The sequence below is a fragment of the Heloderma suspectum genome, chromosome 7 (genome assembly GCF_057233095.1).
Source record: "Heloderma suspectum isolate Gila_16-S chromosome 7, 16-S_ref, whole genome shotgun sequence".
In the NCBI taxonomy this organism is placed as follows: domain Eukaryota; kingdom Metazoa; phylum Chordata; class Lepidosauria; order Squamata; family Helodermatidae; genus Heloderma; species Heloderma suspectum.
The window spans coordinates 6,032,727-6,050,696 of NC_139464.1; the positions used below are offsets into that span (position 1 = coordinate 6,032,727).

Sequence of the window (17,970 nt, forward strand, 5' to 3'; positions counted from 1 at the left end):
CCCGTCACCTCCAGAATATCCTCCATCCATCTTGCCCTTGGTTGGCCCCTCTTCCTTCGGCCTTCCACTTTCCCTAGCAGCAGCATCTTCTCCAGGGTGTCCTGGCTTCTCATTATGTGGCCAAAGTACTTCAGTTTTGCCTTTAATATCCTTCCCTCAAGTGAGCACAACAGAAAATAACAAAGGCAAAGGCAAAAAGGGCAGGGCCAACCCCCAACCCCCCGCCGCCTGTTGCAGCTTAAAACTCTTACTACCCGTGACTAAACCTTAGGAGAGTCATTTCAGCTTTTTAGCATGGGGGAAGAACTGCACATAAGCCGGGAAACCACCAGGTGATTGGTGGCTGGGGGAAAGAAGAAAGGGGGCACGGCCAGGGGAAAGGGGGCAGGGCCATCTGGGGAATCCAAGAGGGGTGGATTTGGCCGTCGGGCCTGCTCTGGAGCAATGTAGCCACAACAGTAGGAGGGGGAAAGGTAGATTGAGTCACATCTTCTTGCTTCAGTTAATGCGTTGTTCAAGCAAGAAATGCCGTTTGTCAGACTCTTTTTAAGAGGCACGGTACAATGAAGCGTCTATGGAATCAAAATCCTCTCTGAACGTCCCCCAGTCCCTCCATTATGACAGGCAACTTGCCCTGGTCTTAGTAACGGTGGCCCTACACGCCTTCCTCTATCAAGCAATCGAATAAACCCAAGAAACTCAATTACAGCAGGCTGACATTTCCAAAGAAACATGATAATGGAGGAATCAGGAGATACATTCCCGTAATGCTTTGCCTCTGGCCTGAGCCATCGAGATAGTAAATCAATAGTATAAATGTTTCATATTAGAGATATTTCTCATAGATCAGGTTAGCAGGTTTCTCCTTAGTGTGGAACACGTTGGATTTGCGTGCATTTAACAGAACAGGCGCCAAGCTTGGTCTAAGTGGCAAGAAGAGAATAGGTAAGTAAACATAAAGGGTGACCAGTTAACGTGTGTGTGCGTGCGTGCGTGTGTTGGGGGGGTGAGATTGCTCCCACATGCTTGTAGGGCAGGGGTACCGAACACAAGTCTGGCAGGCCAAATCTGGGGTCCCAATGCCTCCTCCCCATGTCCACCCCTTTTCCTCAACTGCTTATGGTTTGGTGGTTTCCCTGCTTCTTCACAGGGTTTTCCTCATTCTAAAAGGTTGAAGTGCCTCTCCTAAGGCTTAGGTAGTGGCAGGAAGAGCTTTAAGCTACAACGTGCTGGTATTTTGGAGTGCTGGACCCGCCTTTTTGCATTTGGCCCTGCAGACCACTAAAGCACGGCCCCTGAGAGCTTCTCTGAAACAGAATTTGACCCTTGGGCTGCAAGAAATTCTGCACCCCAATAGTGTAGGGCATCTACTAGCCCCCGGATGCTGCCGTCAGTATGAGCAGCTGAGCCCAGGAATCACAGGAAATATGGTTCCCATGATTCCCAGTGTCTCTGGCTGCTCGTGCACACACCCAATTCACTCTAGACTCAGTTCAGGGGCTGGAGTAATTTGCCAAATAACAGGAAGATGCATGTCACAAAATAATGCAGCATCCTACGTTTCTATAGGACTCCTTGTTGCCTTGCATGTGGAAGCTCTCTAGCCTCTCCAGGGAGGGCTGCTGACTGAAATCCCAGTGAGCCACTGTCCTTCAGCGTGGATGATCGGTCCATCTAGCTCATTGCTCCCTACACTGACTAGTAGCAGGTCGCCAGGGTTTCAAGACAAGGATCTTTCTCTGCCCTGCCTGGAGATGATGGGGATTGAACCTGGGACCTTTTGCACACAAACCGTGTGCTTGACCACTGAGCTACGGCCCTTCCCTAAGGGAAGAGCAAGGCCATAAGGCTCTCTTGCCTAAAGTGACAAAGGCAGTATAATGGCAACCTCAGTGTAAGAACGCACAGTATAACCCAAATATCTATGATTCCAAGTAATGCTATTGTCCGACTAGATTCAGTTTTCTTGCATCAACAGTTTCAGTGCACCTTTACAAACTCATTACAGAGGAACTATTTCAGAGAAAAACCTACTTGCCCACCCTTGACCACATTTGTTAGCTCTTCCTCCTCCTCCTCCTCCTCCTCTTCTTCTTCTTCTTCTTCTTCTTCTTGGCACAATCCTATGCATGTTTAGACAGAAAAAGTCTTACAACTCCCACCATTCCCCAGCCAGCTTGGCTGGCTGGGGGATGCTGGGAGTTGTAGGACTTTTTTTTTTGTCTAAGCATGCATAGGATTGTGCCCTAAATTACAATATTGTTGGAACTCCATGGTGAAAAGAAGTGATGGTGTCTAGGTCAGTTGGTTGTTGTGACCTCTTAGCTTGGCATTTGGAATTTCCTTAGCACCAAGAAGAGCCTCTGAGTGTAACAGAACATTACAGTAAACCAAGTAAATCAATGACATCTCTTTCCCCAATGGATTTATTTTCACAACTGGTATCTCCTTTGTTCACAGAACAGGTAAGTGGCAAAAATCCAGCTGTTGTTAAACTATTCTGTTGGCCATATGTACAGTCTTAATGGCTGGATCCTGCCTCTTTTCACGATCGCTTCTTTGTTCCTGCAACTGGTCACCTTCCTGGGATAGATTTCATGAAGCAAAGAAAGGGGGGGGGGAACAGACCAAGAAATCAGAATGTTTTAAGCTAAGTGGAAGAGCGATATACTCCATCTCTTGAACATTTGTGGATGAGAAGGTCCATGGAGGCCCCTTTCACCTGCAGGTCAATTCAACTCCTACCTATACTAGTGTGCCCAGTACATAAGAACATCAGAACGTCAGAAGAGCCCTGCTGGATCAGACCAAGGGTCCATCTAGTTCAACATTCTGTTCACACAGTGGCCAACCAGCCGTCAACCAGGAACCCACAAGCAGGACGTGAGTGCAACAGCACCCTCATACCCATGTTCCCCAGCAACTGGTGTACATAGGCTCACTGCCTCTGGTACTGGAAGTAGCACATAGCCATCAAGACTAGTAGCCATTGATAGCCTTCTCCTCCAAGAATTTGTCTTTTAAAGCCATCCAAGTTGGTGGCCATCACTACATCTTGAGGTAGCAAATTCCATAGTTTTAACTATGCGCTGTGTGAAGACGTCCTTCCTTTTCTCTGTTCTGAATCTCCCACCAGTCAGCTTCATGGGATGACCCAGAGTTCTAGCATTATATGAGAGGGATAAAAAAGTCCCCCTATCCACATTCTCCACACCATGCATACTTTTATAGACCTCTATCATGTCTCCCCTGACCCTCCTTTTTTCCACGCTAAACAAGCCCAGCTGTTGTAACCTTCTCTCACAGGGGAGATGCTCCAGCCCCTTGATCATTTCAGTCACCCTTTTCTCCACAAGCTAAGTATGTGTCATGCAATTCTATGGTCAGTAGATTGAGGACTGACCATAGAATTGCACAGCACATACTTAGCTTGTGGAGTTCACTTCCACCATTGGCCTAGATGACTTGAAATGGGAACTGAGACAAATCCATGGAGGAGGAGAGATCTATGTAAGGCAGGGGTGGGGAAATCTCAGTCCACATCCCCTCAATCGAATGCTGTTGGGGAAGGGCCTGCATCCCAGCAGTGTGGGGGCCCAGATTGAACAGTGGCCAGGAAGTAATTTCTACCTTGGTTCAACGTGTGATGAAAAAAGTGTTTGCATTCAGACATTCTCCTTCCTCAAGTTGTACCAGGTTCCCACCATCAGCTTTGTAGTTGGGGGTGGTGGTGGTAGAGCAGTACAGGGGAAATATCAATAACCTGGAGTAGGGCTGGTGAGGGTGGTAGGTGGCCTTGAGGAGGGCCCAGAGAGGCCTGGAGGTCTGCGTTTGGCACATGGGCTGGTGGATCTTTACCCCCTGATCCATGGCTATTTGCTACACTGAGCCTCCATTTTTGGAGGATCCTGAATAGCTGTCACTGGGGACTCAACACCGGGGAAGGGCTTTTGCCTCCACGCCCTGCTTGGATGCTTCCCAAAAGCATCTGGGTGGAATGTTTGGAAAGAAGATGATGGACTAGATCCAACAGGGCTCTTCTTGTTTTTCTTAGCTACAACATGTTTGAAAAAGGACACCGTTTAGAAGGGGGCTGACCATTTTTGGGGGAGCAGCTTTGCATGTTTCCCAAAGGTCGTTGCCCAGATTTTCTCTACAGCAAAATCTGAGACAAGTCTGAAAGGGTTCGTAGAGAGCGCCAGCTATTGGGCGGTATGGAAATGTAATAAACAAACAAACAAACAAATAAATTTTGAGGGAAATTAAGAAGTATTTCTATGAGATTCAGGACCTTTCTCAGGCAGGAGAGGGGATCGCACAGCTCTGTTCCAAATCTGTACTCCTGCAAAAAGTTTGGAGTGACTCGGGACTTCCTGCATCCCTTTTCTACCCATTATGTAATTCAACTCTCACTTGCACTGAAAAAAGGAGAGGAGCTGCAAAGAGAGTGCCAAACTGACACCAGTGTTGAAGCTCTAGGACAGCCGTCCCCAACTGGTTGGCCTCCAGATGCGTTGGACTGCAGCTCCCATAGTCCAACCCACCTGGAGGCCACCCGGGTGGGGGAAGGCATCTCTTGGGGTTTGGTTGCAAAGAAGTGGATGGCTGCAGGTTAGCTCACCAAAACAGTCGACATGGACTGTTTCATCATCCACAGCATCCAGCCGCCTCACGAGCAGCTCGGCACGGTACCACCAGCGGGCTTGCAAGAGGTGGTGAGAAGTGCATCTCCTGCCATAGCCTCAGGTGCACATATTTCCAGCGGGGCAACAGCAACCCAGCAGGGCTCCCAAGAACCCTTGTTGTGACAGAGGGAGGCGATCCTCAGGGAAGGAAGCACGGCTTCTACAGCTCTGGAGAACTGGAAGGGTTCTGTGGCTTCCGTTGGGCAGGAACGCCAGCGGTCCGATCATAAACATCCAGCCAAAGCAAGAGGCCCATTTGTCCCTGGCCATCCCCTGGTTGCCCTGATGAGTGTGTGATCTCAGGCATCTCTCCACTCTCACCCAGGACACGGCTACCTTTGCACTGCTCCACAGTCCTCTCGTTGACACAGAGAGGGCACAGGGCAGCCTCTGCCCTCGTGCCCAGACCCTGCAGCCCCTTTGACCGACTCTCCCCTCCCCTTTGTCTTAACGAAACCAATTGGCGGCGGTTTGGCTGGATTGCACTTCAAGCTGTGACTGGTCACTGCTGTGTTCTGGCCCCAAGGAGTCGCTCATGGGACTCAGCGCAGCGAGGCAGGCTGGATGCTGCAGCACCAAGGAGAGCACCCAGTCAGCAACTTGCTCCGAGGAGGTCCAAGATGCGACCGAAGCTTTGCGTGCCTGAACAGCCAGAGGGCCCCCCACACACACACTCCACCCCTTTCCTGCAAGGTGGACAGCCTTCGAGGGACAGGCCTCTGACCGGGAGCCCAGCACTCCTCTGTCTCTCCAAAGCTCACGCTGGGAGCGCTGCCCGCACCGGTGTGCTGGCTCCTTGGAGGAGGGTGTGCTGGCCGTTGCTGGAACTGGGCTCGGGGCTGCAGTTTTCGTCCAGGCTCAGGGATCTTCACTTCCACCATGGTGCTCAGGCCTAGTGTCGCCGCCACTGGCATCGCTGGTGCCTCAGCCTCTATGTCCATGTTCAGGTCACTGCTGGACTCCAGGGCCATGAGAGGTGTGTGTGAATGCGCATGCATGTATGAATACTCCCGCATTGAAAGAAAAAAACCCTCCATGCATACAGAAATCAAACATGTCAGCAATGAAGAGTACAGCCTCACCTGTTCCTTGATGTGCTCGTTTTCTATATGCAGGGAGACTTTTCATGGAGGAATATTCACATATGCAACCTCCCCCCCCCCCCCGCCATCCACCAGAGACTGACTTGGTACAGGAAAAGCATCACCACTTGATTCAGAATGTATAGGCAGGACCTAAGTGACTGCATGAAAGGGGGAAATACTTTTGGAGTCTCTCCTGCTCTTTCTAGTCTTGACCCACACAAAGACACCTCACCTGTCGTCCTCTTGCACCACAGCTCACATTCTTGCTTGGACGGAAACTGATTGGCATTCCCACCGCAGCCTCCGAATAGAAACGGCCGGCAGTTGTTGGCTTCCCGGTGATAATACCAGAGCACCGTGTATCGCAGGCAGGAGCCTTCGTCCCTTGGCAGGACACACGCATCTGCAAGGAGACCCATTCCCACCAATACTGTAGATGCCGCTTTAAACTGAAATGGGCCGTTTGCTTTAACTGACTGTAACTGACTTTGCCATCTTGTTTCTATCCATTCCTGCATCTGATGAAGTGAGTTTAGCCCATGAAAGCTCATGCCTTAGCAATCAAATGCGGTTAGGCTTTACGGTGCCACAGACTCTTTTTGTTTACATCCCCACCAAATAATTCGGGGATGCGGGGGTGAGGCAGGGAGGCACTTCATCGTTACCTTAAGCACCATTTGCTGGGGAGGCAAGGGAACAAATGTAACAAATTAAATAAAACTTCAAATGAATAAATCATCGTGCATATAAAACCAGGGTACTTGGTCCGTGTGTTACAAAGATAAGGCCCTTGCCCCCCAGGGGCTTACAATCCAAAGTCCAAGTGGCAATCTAGAGGAAGGGGGGAGAGATGGAGGGAGGGAGGTGAGACTGCGGAAGAACATGCATTTATTTCAGCTGGGCTTAATTACCATGAAATAGGGGGACTCAGTTGTGGCAAAGGCTTTACACAAAAGCTTTGGACGAGGCTCTTGAGCCCAAGGGGCTGGCATGACTTTGCCTTATGCAACCCTGTTGCCAGCCGGGCATACGTCCGATGTTTCTGCCCCGTCCCCAGCAGACCTGAGGGAGCTGCTCCTTTCCACGCCAGGTCAGCCACGAGCATCCCCTTGGCCAAGATGAGAGCTTAGAGCAGCCTGCCCCAACCCGGTGCCCTCCAGATGTCTCGGACTGCAACTCCCATCATTCTCAGCCAGCAATGGAAATGCTGGGCGTTGCAGTCCAACACATCTGGCGGTCACCAGGATTGGGCAGGCTGGTTTAGAACCAGGGACTTCCTGGCACCACAGCTCATGCTCTTACCCACTCCTCTATGCCAGTTGCACAAACAGGCCAGTCAGCAGAGGCACTCACTTGCTCGGGAAGCAGGGAACAGTCTAAGCTAGCCTGTTGTCCCAGCTACGTCCTTATCTGGACAGAGATAGCCTAGCTACAGGTATCCATGCTCTGGTGACCTCTCATCTGGATTACTGCAATGCGTTACAAGTGAGGCTGCCTTTGAAAACAGCCCAGAAACTTCAGCTGGTCCAAAACAGGGCAGAGAGACTGTTAACAGGGACTGGCCAATGAGATCATATGATGCCAGTACTTTTCCATCTGAACTGGCTGCTAGTCCACATCTGTGCCCAATCCGAAGTGGTGGGATTCACATTCAAAGCCCTAAGCAGCCTGGGGCCAGGTTACCCAAAGGATCATCTCTTCCCTTAGACACCTGCCTGGACCATCTCAGTGTCCGGGAGCCCCCACCAAAGGAAGTGAGGTGGGCGGCTACTTAGAAGAGGGCCTTTTCTGCTGTGGCACCCAGGTTGTGGAATGAGCTTTCCAGAGAGGCTCGCCTGCTGCCTACATTGTGCTCATTTATTTATTTATTAAAATTCTTAATCGCCCATCTGGCCGGTGCCAGGTGAAGACCTTATTATTTTCCCAGGCATTTTAGTGTTTCAGTTTCTGTTTTAAATCTGGTACTGTATTTTAAATCTTTGCACTGCTGCTAAGTTCTATTTGGTGATTATTTTTATTTTTTTTAGTGTAGTTTAAATTTTTTGATATTGTATTTTATCATCTTGTATTTTATGGTTTTAATTGTTGTGAACTGTGTAGAGACCTTTGGGTATTTGGCCGCATAAAAATGTAAGAAATAAATAATTTTCATGGCCTGCTTTTCTGGCATGGGTTACTGAGTGCTAGTTTTAAACTGGCTTGGGACCAGAGACGGGAATTCAGCCTGTGTGCCACACACCACTTACCAAAGGAGGGACGCACAGGGCCAGTAACCATACCAGCCAAGGAATACTCTTTACAATAGGCCTATCCTGGTCATGTGATATTCCCGAGCACCCATAAAGGCTGTTCACCCATTCAAGCTGTTTGCACTTTAATGTCAGCCACAGAGGCCCTTCTCACTTGCTACCCTCTGAGAGTAGCTTGGTGGGCGAGTACACAAGAGAGGGTCTTTTCTGTAGTGGCCCCACACCTCTGGAATAAGTTGTCATCAGGGGTTCACCAGGCCCCATCACTGCAAGCTTTTAAGCAGGGCTTGAAGACTTACTTCTTTACTCTGGCCTTCCCTCGATAGTGTTTTATCAGACTGGGTTATAGCTGCAACTGCACTGTAGTTTCTGTCTTATGCTGGTGTCTGTTGTTTCGTGGAACATTTGCTGTTTTCATTACTGCATTGCTTTTTTATTATATGCATTTTATTATTATTATTATTATGGAAAGTTATTATTATTATTAAAATTATATTATTATTAAAATTATATTATTATTATTAAAATTATATTATTATTATTATTAAAATTATATTATTATTATTATTATTATTGATTGTACACTGCCTTGGGAGGGCTCCTGCCCTGAAAGGTGGCTTAGAAATACTTTAATCAAATAAAGAACACATAAATTGGTCCGAGAAACTAGAAGTTTCTGCCCCCATTGCTGGAAACAGGGAGGGGCTCTAGCTCCGTGGTAGAGCCTTGCTTTGCACGCAGAGGATCCCAGGTTTGATTCCCACATCTCCACTTAAAATAATTTGGCAGTAGGTGATAGGGAAGACTTGCTCTCTTCCCCAGGGGTTTGACTCGGTATAAGGCAAATGGTCAATGGTCTATTAGCCAAGAAAGACGGTCGGACGTGCTGTAAGGCAGTTTCATACAGACTATCCGGACCAAGCCTTCGTCAACAAGAGCTGCGTCCGACAGGTGGTCAGATCGTAAAATGAAGTCACGAGGAATGACAGCATTGCTGCCAACGGGGCGTTTGCAGTGAGAGCTCTTTCAGCGTGGCACTTAGTTTATCTCAACAGTGAGCACAGGCCTGGTGTGCTGGCTGACGTCCTTCATGCAGAAAAGATTGGGGGATTTTCCGTAGGACTGGTTAAGCTGGTTTTTGAGTGTCTCTCCACAAGCTCCATTATAAAAGCCCCTGTGGAAGTGACTCTCCTAAATGCCATTTAATTCTGCGCTTTCCACCTCGCGAGGGGCCGCAGGGCTCGCTGCCGGATGCTCCGAGACAGATCCATTATCTGCTTATCCCTTGGAGCTGCTGCCGCAAAAGCAAATGGAAACTGGTGGCTAATGAGGGCATGCAAATAAATTAGCCGTGATTTAAATATTGATAGTTACGGGCTTGCATGATTCCACCCCCCTCCCCTGTCGCACAAGAAGTTCTTGATAAAAATGTCACGGAAACAATCGCCGGGTGGCGGAAGGATCGGCAGCAATAAAAAGAAGTCTTAATGGCTTTTAACAACTTCGGCAAAAAGGTCGGGTGTTAGTCAGAGGGAAATTGCAGCCTCGGTGGCTGTGTTGGTGGGAGGATGGAGATGAATGTGGGAGTGGGGATTTTGTGCGTCTGAGAGGGTTGAAAAAGAAATGGTCTCCCCCTGAGTTTGTCCTCACTGTAGAACCCTGTTAGCATTTAGATCTGCTCTCTATGCTCATCCCCCAGAAAAAGTGATTTCCAAGCCCCGCTGCCTGCCACTCAGGCGGGAATGGAGTTGCCAGCTGGATCTGGTAACAGCTGCGTTTCAATAGTGTGTGCACACAAGATTGCCGCTGTCCAGCTTCCGGAGCTCAGAACATGTTTCTGTCAGGATAAAGATAAGGAGTTTGTCCTGAGCATCCGATTCCCACACTTAGGGATGAGTGAGAATATTGATTCAGTTTGGAAATGATAAGAATTTATCAACATTTGTAAGGTTCTCCATGTTAGGGACAAAAAGAACTTGCGATTGAAAAAAGGTGAATGCGGGAGAAACCCAGACTGACGGATTCATACAGGCCCAGAGCTTTCGGTGTTGGCTCTTTAAAGTCTGGGTGGGAATCCCTGTGCACTGTGGAGGATGGTGGCTCTGATGTCAGTGGGGTGTGAATCCACTCCAGGCTTCAGCTCCATTAGAGTTCTGTCTGAAAGCCGGAGCCAATCCAAGCCCACAAGCCTCCACTGCCTGTGCATTCGACCACGTTAGTGTTGAAGTAGGGTTGCCGCCTCTTTTTTTCTGACAGGCTCCTCATCTTTAAGAACTATATGGCAGGCAGGTACATACAGTCCTCCCCATGCTGGGAATAACTGTATGTATTGAATTCGGTCAGTGTAGATTTGCTGAGAATTTCAGTTCAGTTCATTTTTTTTTAATAAGAATTTACCAAAATTCACAAAGTTCTTCATATTTGGGAGAGAAGGAACTTGAGATTTAAAAAATTCAAATGCAGGAGACAGCTTTAACTGACCGATTCAGCCATTCCAGCCCACACCTGGTTGAATTGAACATGGGCCCCTCCCAGAACCTGTTGCTAATTGGAAACCATGGAGAAAGCACCTATTTCATGATCTAGCTTAAGAGAAGTCAGAGCTGATGGAACACACTGGTCTGGTTCTTGCTACGCTGGGGAACCTCTATCTGGGCTGTACCATTTCAGACTGCAGACTGCGATGCCCCCACGATTGTATGCTACTACATGCAAAAAGCTCCCTCCATGTAGAAATGTAGCATGTCAGGAAGAAAGCTAGGCTAGAACCTTTCTCTCTAACATGCTAGTGGTCCATATGCAGGGAATTGTTTGAAGGAAAAGCATTCAGTCACATGAGCACTCAGCTGTAGTTTGGAGTGGTACAGCCCTGTCCCTGACACAGGTTTACTACCTCCTTTGCTATTTGTGAGAACTGGGCTAAGGGACTTAACTGTGAACCAGGCAGGAGGCCCTCAGTTCACCCCTCAGTTCTGTGCCAGAACCCCCCACTCCACCCCTTTCTGCAATAAAGGGATAATTATTCTGATCTATATTACAGGTTGTGGTAAGGATCCTCCCACAATTACTCATTTTTGTATGCATTTTTTGACCCAAGAATTGCAGTGCAAAACTCGGAGAAGTGTGCAATCAAAAGGATAACTGTGTTCCAATCTGTGTATTATTCTAGGAAGTGCAAAGTAGGTTGCTTTGCTTAAAAATGTGGGCTGAACAAAATCCACGTGCATCCCTAAGTACGGCTGGGGGGCTGTTAATAAAAAGGCAGAGAGGGTGAGGAGAGACACAGAGCTCAGCCCTGAACAGAAGGGAACGACAAGTAGTGCTGGTCAATCTCCTTCTCTCTATTTGAGGCCTGGAGGAACCCTTCTGGGGACCAGAGATTAGGGGTGGATGGACCCATCTCTGTTCAGGGTGGGGGGAGCTCAATGAGCTGCCCCGCCCCGCTCGCATGGCCCAGACCCGCTCAGTGAGCCTCCCTGCTTGCCCCGCCTGCCCACTAAGCTGCATGAGTCGCCCCTCCTCTCTGTGCCAAAGGCTCTGGCCATAAAGCTTTTGTGCTTTATGCACAAGGGGCTGGATGGCTAAGTCCTCGGTGCTGCCAGCCACCAGGGCGAGAGCACTGGAGTGCTGCCGAGGCCCTTCCTACCCGTGCTGGCTGTCAAGGGCTTCCTTAAGAGCTGGCAGAAGCAGGACAGGTCCCGGTACAGCCAGCCCCCAGCGCTCTCGCCCTGGCCTCCTCCCGAGGAGGCCACGGTGAGAACGCTGGGTGCTGCCTAGGCCCTTCCTCCCCACGCTGGCTGTTAAGGAAGCCCAACCCTGCTGCCCAACCCTGCTGCCCAACCCTGTCACTGCTGTCCCCTTAGCACACATGCTGTGGAATTTCATTTTCCAGAAGACCTGCCAACCTTTCAGCTTTGCCCCGAGTCATCTGCCTGAAAGCCCGGATCCTCCAGCCTCCAGTCATGGCTGGTGTATGATTGCGGCAGGCCATGCCGGGGCGCATGCCTAGGGTGGCTACGCATAAGTCACCCCAAAAGAGGGCTGCAATTTGCATATACTTTACATACAATAATTTTTATGCACGAATGCTAATTTAGAAAGAGGTACTATAATTTCACTAGAAATATCATGCATCTCACCATACTGTGGAAGCCTGTGACCAGGCGACCTGTGTGCCTGCCTGTTCCGTCTCAGGCCAGGTGCTCACTGTGGATGGGCAACTGTTCTTATGGTCCTTTATCATTAAACCAGACTTGAATAGGAGAGCCCTTCAAACAGAGGATGCCTCCAAATAGGGGATGGTTCTCTGTCAAAGAGGACACCTGGCCACCCTACGTATTGCCCCTTCAACCGCTGTTGGATCATGACCAGGGCTAGAGCCCTGCCCTAGGTTTGCCAGTTCCATCCGGACAGCATGCCCTGCGGGGTTAAGTTGGCCCTTTTTCATCCAAACTCTGCAAAGGAAGCTGTTTCATTTGGTGGAGAAGGGGAGGGTTGCTTTGACTTCCATGGACCCCAGTAGCATGTGGGGTGACGTCAAGGCGGCTTCTAATCGCAAAGCTGAGGGGGTCAACAATCGGTTGGGGGAAGACGGACACGGACCGTTAAGAGCAGTTGGGAGGATGAGTGGTGACCTTAATCTTTTCCTCAGCGCTTTGTGAGCTTCATGTGCTCTCTCCCCAACAACGAAACCTGAATTAAAAAACACACCATGTCTCCTGTGCCTGCAGTGTCATTTGAAAGTGAACAGGAACCTCAAAAATAATTTAAAAAGGAGTAAAGAGATCAATCTAGGCTGCAGCTTGTGCTAATCCAACGAGGAAGCTGAGGTGCCAAAGGGCCCCCATTCTCCTTCCCCTTTGCGCTGATCACCCATGAGATCTTTTGCCAGTGACCCTCGGTCAGCCAGCCCTAACGCCCTCAGGCGGCTCCCTCAGACAGATCTGTTCCTTGTCCCTAGAACTTTCCTCCATGAAGATAATCACCGACAGCCCTCTAAGACATGTCCAGCTTCAGTGGCAGTGTTTTGTTCAGTCGTTCAGTCGTGTCCGACTCTTTGTGACCCCATGGACCACAGCACGCCAGGCCTTCCTGTCCTGCGCTCTCTCCCGGAGCGTGCTCAAGTCCATATTCATTGCATCCGTGATGCTATCTAGCCATCTCATCCTCTGCCGTCCCCTTCTCCTTTTGCCTTCAGTCTTTCCCAGCATCAGGGGCTTTTCCAGAGAGTTTTCTCTTTGCATTAGGTGGCCAAAATATTTGAGCTTCAGCTACAGTATCTGTCCTTCCAATGAGCAATCAGGGTTGATTTCCTTTAGGATGGACTGATTTGACCTCCTTGCAGTCCAGGGCACTCGTAAGAGTCTTCTCCAGCACCACAGTTCGAAAGCATCAATTCTTCGGCGCTCAGCCTTCCTTATAGTCCAGCTCTCACAGCCATACATTACTACTGGGAAAACCATAGCTTTGATTAGACGGACCTTTGTCGGCAAGGTGATGTCTCTGCTTCTTACTATGCTGTCTAGGTTTGCCACAGCTTTCCTCCCAAGGAGCAAGCGTCTTTTAATTTCATGGCTACAGTCACCGTCTGCAGTGATCTTGGAGCCCAAGAAAATAAAATCTGTCACTGCTTCCATTTCTTCCCCTTCCATATGCCAGGAAGTGATGGGGCCAGATGCCATGATCTTAGTTTTTTTAATGTTGAGTTTCAAACCAGCTTTTGCACTCTCCTCTTTCACCCTCAACAAGAGGCTCTTGAGATCCTCTTCGCTTTCTGCCATTAGGGTGGTATCGTCTGCATATCGGAGGTTGTTGATATTTCTCCCGGCAGTCTTAATCCCGACCTGTGATTCATCCAACCCGGCGTTTCTCATGATGTACTCTGCATATAAGTTAAATAAGCAGGGTGATAATATGCAGCCTTGTCGTACTCCTTTCCCAATTTTGAACCAATCGGTTGTTCCATGTCTGGTTTTTACTGTTGCTTCTTGACCCTCGTACAGGTTTCTCAGGAGACAGGTAAGGTGGTCTGGTACTCCCATCACTTTAAGAATTTGCCACAGTTTGTTGTGATCCACACAATCAAAGGGTTTAGCGTAGTCAATGAAGCAGAAATAGACGTTTTTCTGGAATTCTCTTGCTTACTCCATGATGCAGCGAATGTTGGCGATTTGATCTCTAGTTCCTCTGCCTCTTCGAAACCCAGCTTGTACTTCTGGTAGTTCTCGGTTTGCATACTGCTGAAACCTAGCTTGTAGGATTTTGAGCATCACCTTGCTGGCATGTGAAATGAGCGTAATTGTGCGGTAGTTTGAACACTCTTTGGCGTTGCCCTTCTTTGGAACTGGAATGTAAACTGACCTTTTCCAGTCTTGCGGCCACTGTTGAGTGTTCCAAATTTGTTGGCATATTGAATGCAGCACTTTAACAGCATCATCTTTTAGCATCTTAAATAGCTCAGCTGGAATACTGTCATCTCCGCTAGCTTTGTTGTCACTAATGCTTCCTAAGGCCCACTTGACTTCACTCTCGAGGATGTCCGGCTCAAGTTCAGTGACCGCACTATCATGGCTATCAGGGACATTCAGATCTTTCCTGTATAGTTCTTCTGTGTATTCTTGCCACCTCTTCTTAATCTCATCTGCTTCTGTTAGGTCCCTGCCTTCTTTGTCCTTTATATCATGCCCGTCTTTGCACAAAATGTTCCCTTGAGATCTCCAATTTTCTTGATCTCTAGTCTTTCCCATTCTGTTGTTTTCCTCGATTTCTTTGCATTGTTCATTTAAGAAGGCCTTCCTGTCTCTCCTTGCTATTCTCTGGAACTCTGCATTCAGTTGGATATACCTTCCCCTTTCTCCCTTGCTTTTCATTTCCCTTCTTTCCTCAGCTACTTGTAAAGCCTCATCAGACAGCCACTTGGCTTTCTTTCATTTTTTTTTCTTTGGGATGGATTTCATTGCTGCCTCCTGAACAATGTTACAGACCTCCATCCATAGTTCCTCATGCACTCTGTCTATCAGGTCTAATCCCTTAAATCTATTCCTCATCTCCACTGTATATTCATAAGGGATATGATTTAGGTCATACCTGAATGGTTTAGTGGTTTTGCCTACGTGTTTCAATTTAAGCCTAAATTTTGCAACAAGAAGCTCATGATCTGAGCCACAGTCAGCTCCAGGTCTTGTTTTTACTGACTGTATGGAGCTTCTCCATCTTTGGCTTCAAAGGACATAATCAATCTGATTTCGATATTGACCACCTGGTGATGTCCATGTGTAGAGTCGTCTCTTGTGCTGTTGGAAAAGAATGTTTGCTATGATCAGCGTGTTCTCTTGGCAAAACTCTATTAGCCTTTGTCCTGCTTCATTTTGTACACCAAGGCCATGCCTGCCTGTTATCCCGGTGATTTCTTGACTTCCTACTTTAGCATTCCAATCCCCTATGATGAAGAGGACATCTTTTTTTGGTGTTAGTTCTAGAAGGTGTTGTAGGTCTTCATAGAACCGATCAACCTCAGCTTCTTCGGCATCAGTGGTTGGGGCATAGACTTGAATTACTGTGATGTTGAATGGTTTGCCTTGGATTCGTACTGAGATCATTCTATCGTTTTTGAGATTGTACCCCAGTACTGCTTTTCCCACCCTTTTGTTGACTATGAGTGCTACTCCATTTCTTCTAAGGGATTCTTGCCCACAGTAGTAGATATGATGGTCACCTGAATTAAATTCGCCCATGCCTGTCCATTTGAGTTCACTGATTCCCAAGATGTCGATGTTCGATCTTGCCATCTCATGTTTGACCACCTCCAGCTTACCTTGATTCATTGATCTGACATTCCAGGTTCCTAAACAATATTGTTCTTTACAGCATCGGACTTGCTTTTCACCACCAGACACATCCACAGCTGAGTGTCCGTTCGGCTTTGGCCCAGCCGCTTCACTCTTTCTGGTGCTACTTGGAAATTCCCTCTGCTCTTCCCCAGTAGCATATTGGACACCTTCTGACCTGAGGGGCTCCTCTTCCGGCGTCATCTCTTTTAGCCTTGTGATACGTTCCATGGGGTTTTCTTGGCAAGCATACTGGAGTGGGTTGCCATTTCCTTCTCCAGTAGACCACATTTTGTCAGAACTCTCTGCCATGACCTGTCCGTCTTGGGTGGCCCTGCACGGCATAGCTGATGGCTTCACAGTGTTTATTTACAGTGTTTATTTACACAGTGTTTATTTAACACAGTGGCAGTGTTTATTTATGTTAAAATGTAGTCCATCCTGCTTTTCAGCCAAAAGGGCTCCAAAAGCAGCTTACAGCAAAAATAACAGACAGGGGATTATTTCAAAACAAAGAAACAAACAAAACTGCAAGTAAACCAGCATTCCCAAATTTGCTGCCCCCCCCCCAATGTGTGGAACCACAACTTCCATCACCTCAAGCTATATGAAGTGTGTAAATTTGGCCTTAATCCTCATACTGACTCTGAAGAAGTTCATATCTGAGAGCCAGTGCGGTGTAGTGGTTATCAGTGGCTCCTAGCCTTGATGGCTATGTGCCACCACCAGTATCAGAGGCAGTCTGCCTATGTACACCAGTTGCTGGGGAACTTGGGCAGGAGGGTGCTGTTGCACTCGTGTCCTGCTTGTGGGTTTTCCACTGGCAGCTGGTTGGCCATTGTGTGAACAGAATGCTGGACCAGATGGACGCTTGGTCTGATCCAGTAGGGCTCTTCTGATGTTGTTATGCTGGTCGGTCTTGGGCTGGGGTGTTGAACCTCTGAGTACAGAATTAAATTTTGGAGAAGCTCTTGGTTTTTGCATTCCAGTGGTGGGTGGGGTGGAAGGCAAAGAGAGCCAGTGTGGTGTAGTGGCTGGAGTGTTGGACTGGGAGCTGGGAGATCCAGGTTCTAGTCCCCACTCAGCCACAGAAGCTCACTGGGGGACTCTGGGCCAGTCACAGACTCTCAGCGCAACCAACCTCACAGGGTTGTTGTTGTGAGGATATAAGGCAGGCAAATATCTTTAAATTCAGGAGTGCTGAACCTCTTTCAGACTGAGGGCCAAAGTCCCTTTTGGGGAAGCTCTTGGGGACCATGTTCCAGTAGTGGATGAGGCCAAAGGAAAAAGGGGTGGGAACAAAGGCAAAATGGGAGGGGACAAAAATATCAAAAATGCCAGCATATTATAGCTTCCAGCTCTTGCTCAGCCTTCGGAGAGGCATTTCAGGCTTTTAGAATGGGGGGAAACTGTGAAAAGCCGGGAAACCACGAAACAATCAGTGGTCAAGGGAAATGGGGCGGGGCCAGGGAAAAGGGGTGTAGTCCTCTGGAAAATCTCTGACGGCCAGATTTGGCCTCTGGGCCTGAGGTTACTTACCCCTACTTAAACTGAACAAACCATCATATGTATGTATGTACGTATGTATGTATTAAAAAAGGGAAAGAGTTACCTGCAAGAGATGGAGTGGATTCTCCCAGAAGCATGTCCGTGTTGGTCCCATTCTTCATTTCACTGAATAATTCTTGCTTCACCAAACCTTCGGCCAGTGGGGCTCTTTTCTCCCTCTGCTCAGCATCTGCTAGGTAATCAGCACCAGGGTCTGCCAATCTGTTTGCCAAGTGAGCGTTTTTGCCTGTGTGAAAGGGAAATGAGCGAGAGAGCAAGAAAATCACTTGATTTCCCACCAAACGTACGCACGTGACAGCTATCTCCATGCAGTGAGTTTATTTTATTATTTATTTATTTAGTACATTTATATCCCGCCTTTTTTCCTCTTTAAGGAACCCAAGGCGGCATACGTAATCCTCCTCCTCTCCATTTTATCCCCACAACAACCCTGAGGTGGGTTGGGCGGAGAGTCTGTGACTGGCCCAAAGTCACCCAGGGAGCTTCATGGCTGAGTGGGGACTAGAACCCGGATCTCCCGACTCCCAGTCCAACACTCTCGCCACTGCACCACGCT

The 17,970-nt window shown here is 48.4% G+C and overlaps 1 protein-coding gene across 1 annotated transcript in view; it reads right to left on the reverse strand.

Moving 5' to 3' along the window:
- Nucleotides 1-2,404: 2,404 nt before the first annotated feature.
- Nucleotides 2,405-17,970, reverse strand: part of LOC146339305 (uncharacterized) — a 235,057-nt gene continuing 219,491 nt past the window's right edge. The window contains 3 exon segments of the mRNA XM_084811682.1: nucleotides 2,405-2,583; nucleotides 6,003-6,173; nucleotides 17,458-17,640. Coding sequence (XP_084667808.1) covers nucleotides 2,576-2,583; nucleotides 6,003-6,173; nucleotides 17,458-17,640 — 362 coding nt within the window. The 3' untranslated portion in view covers nucleotides 2,405-2,575.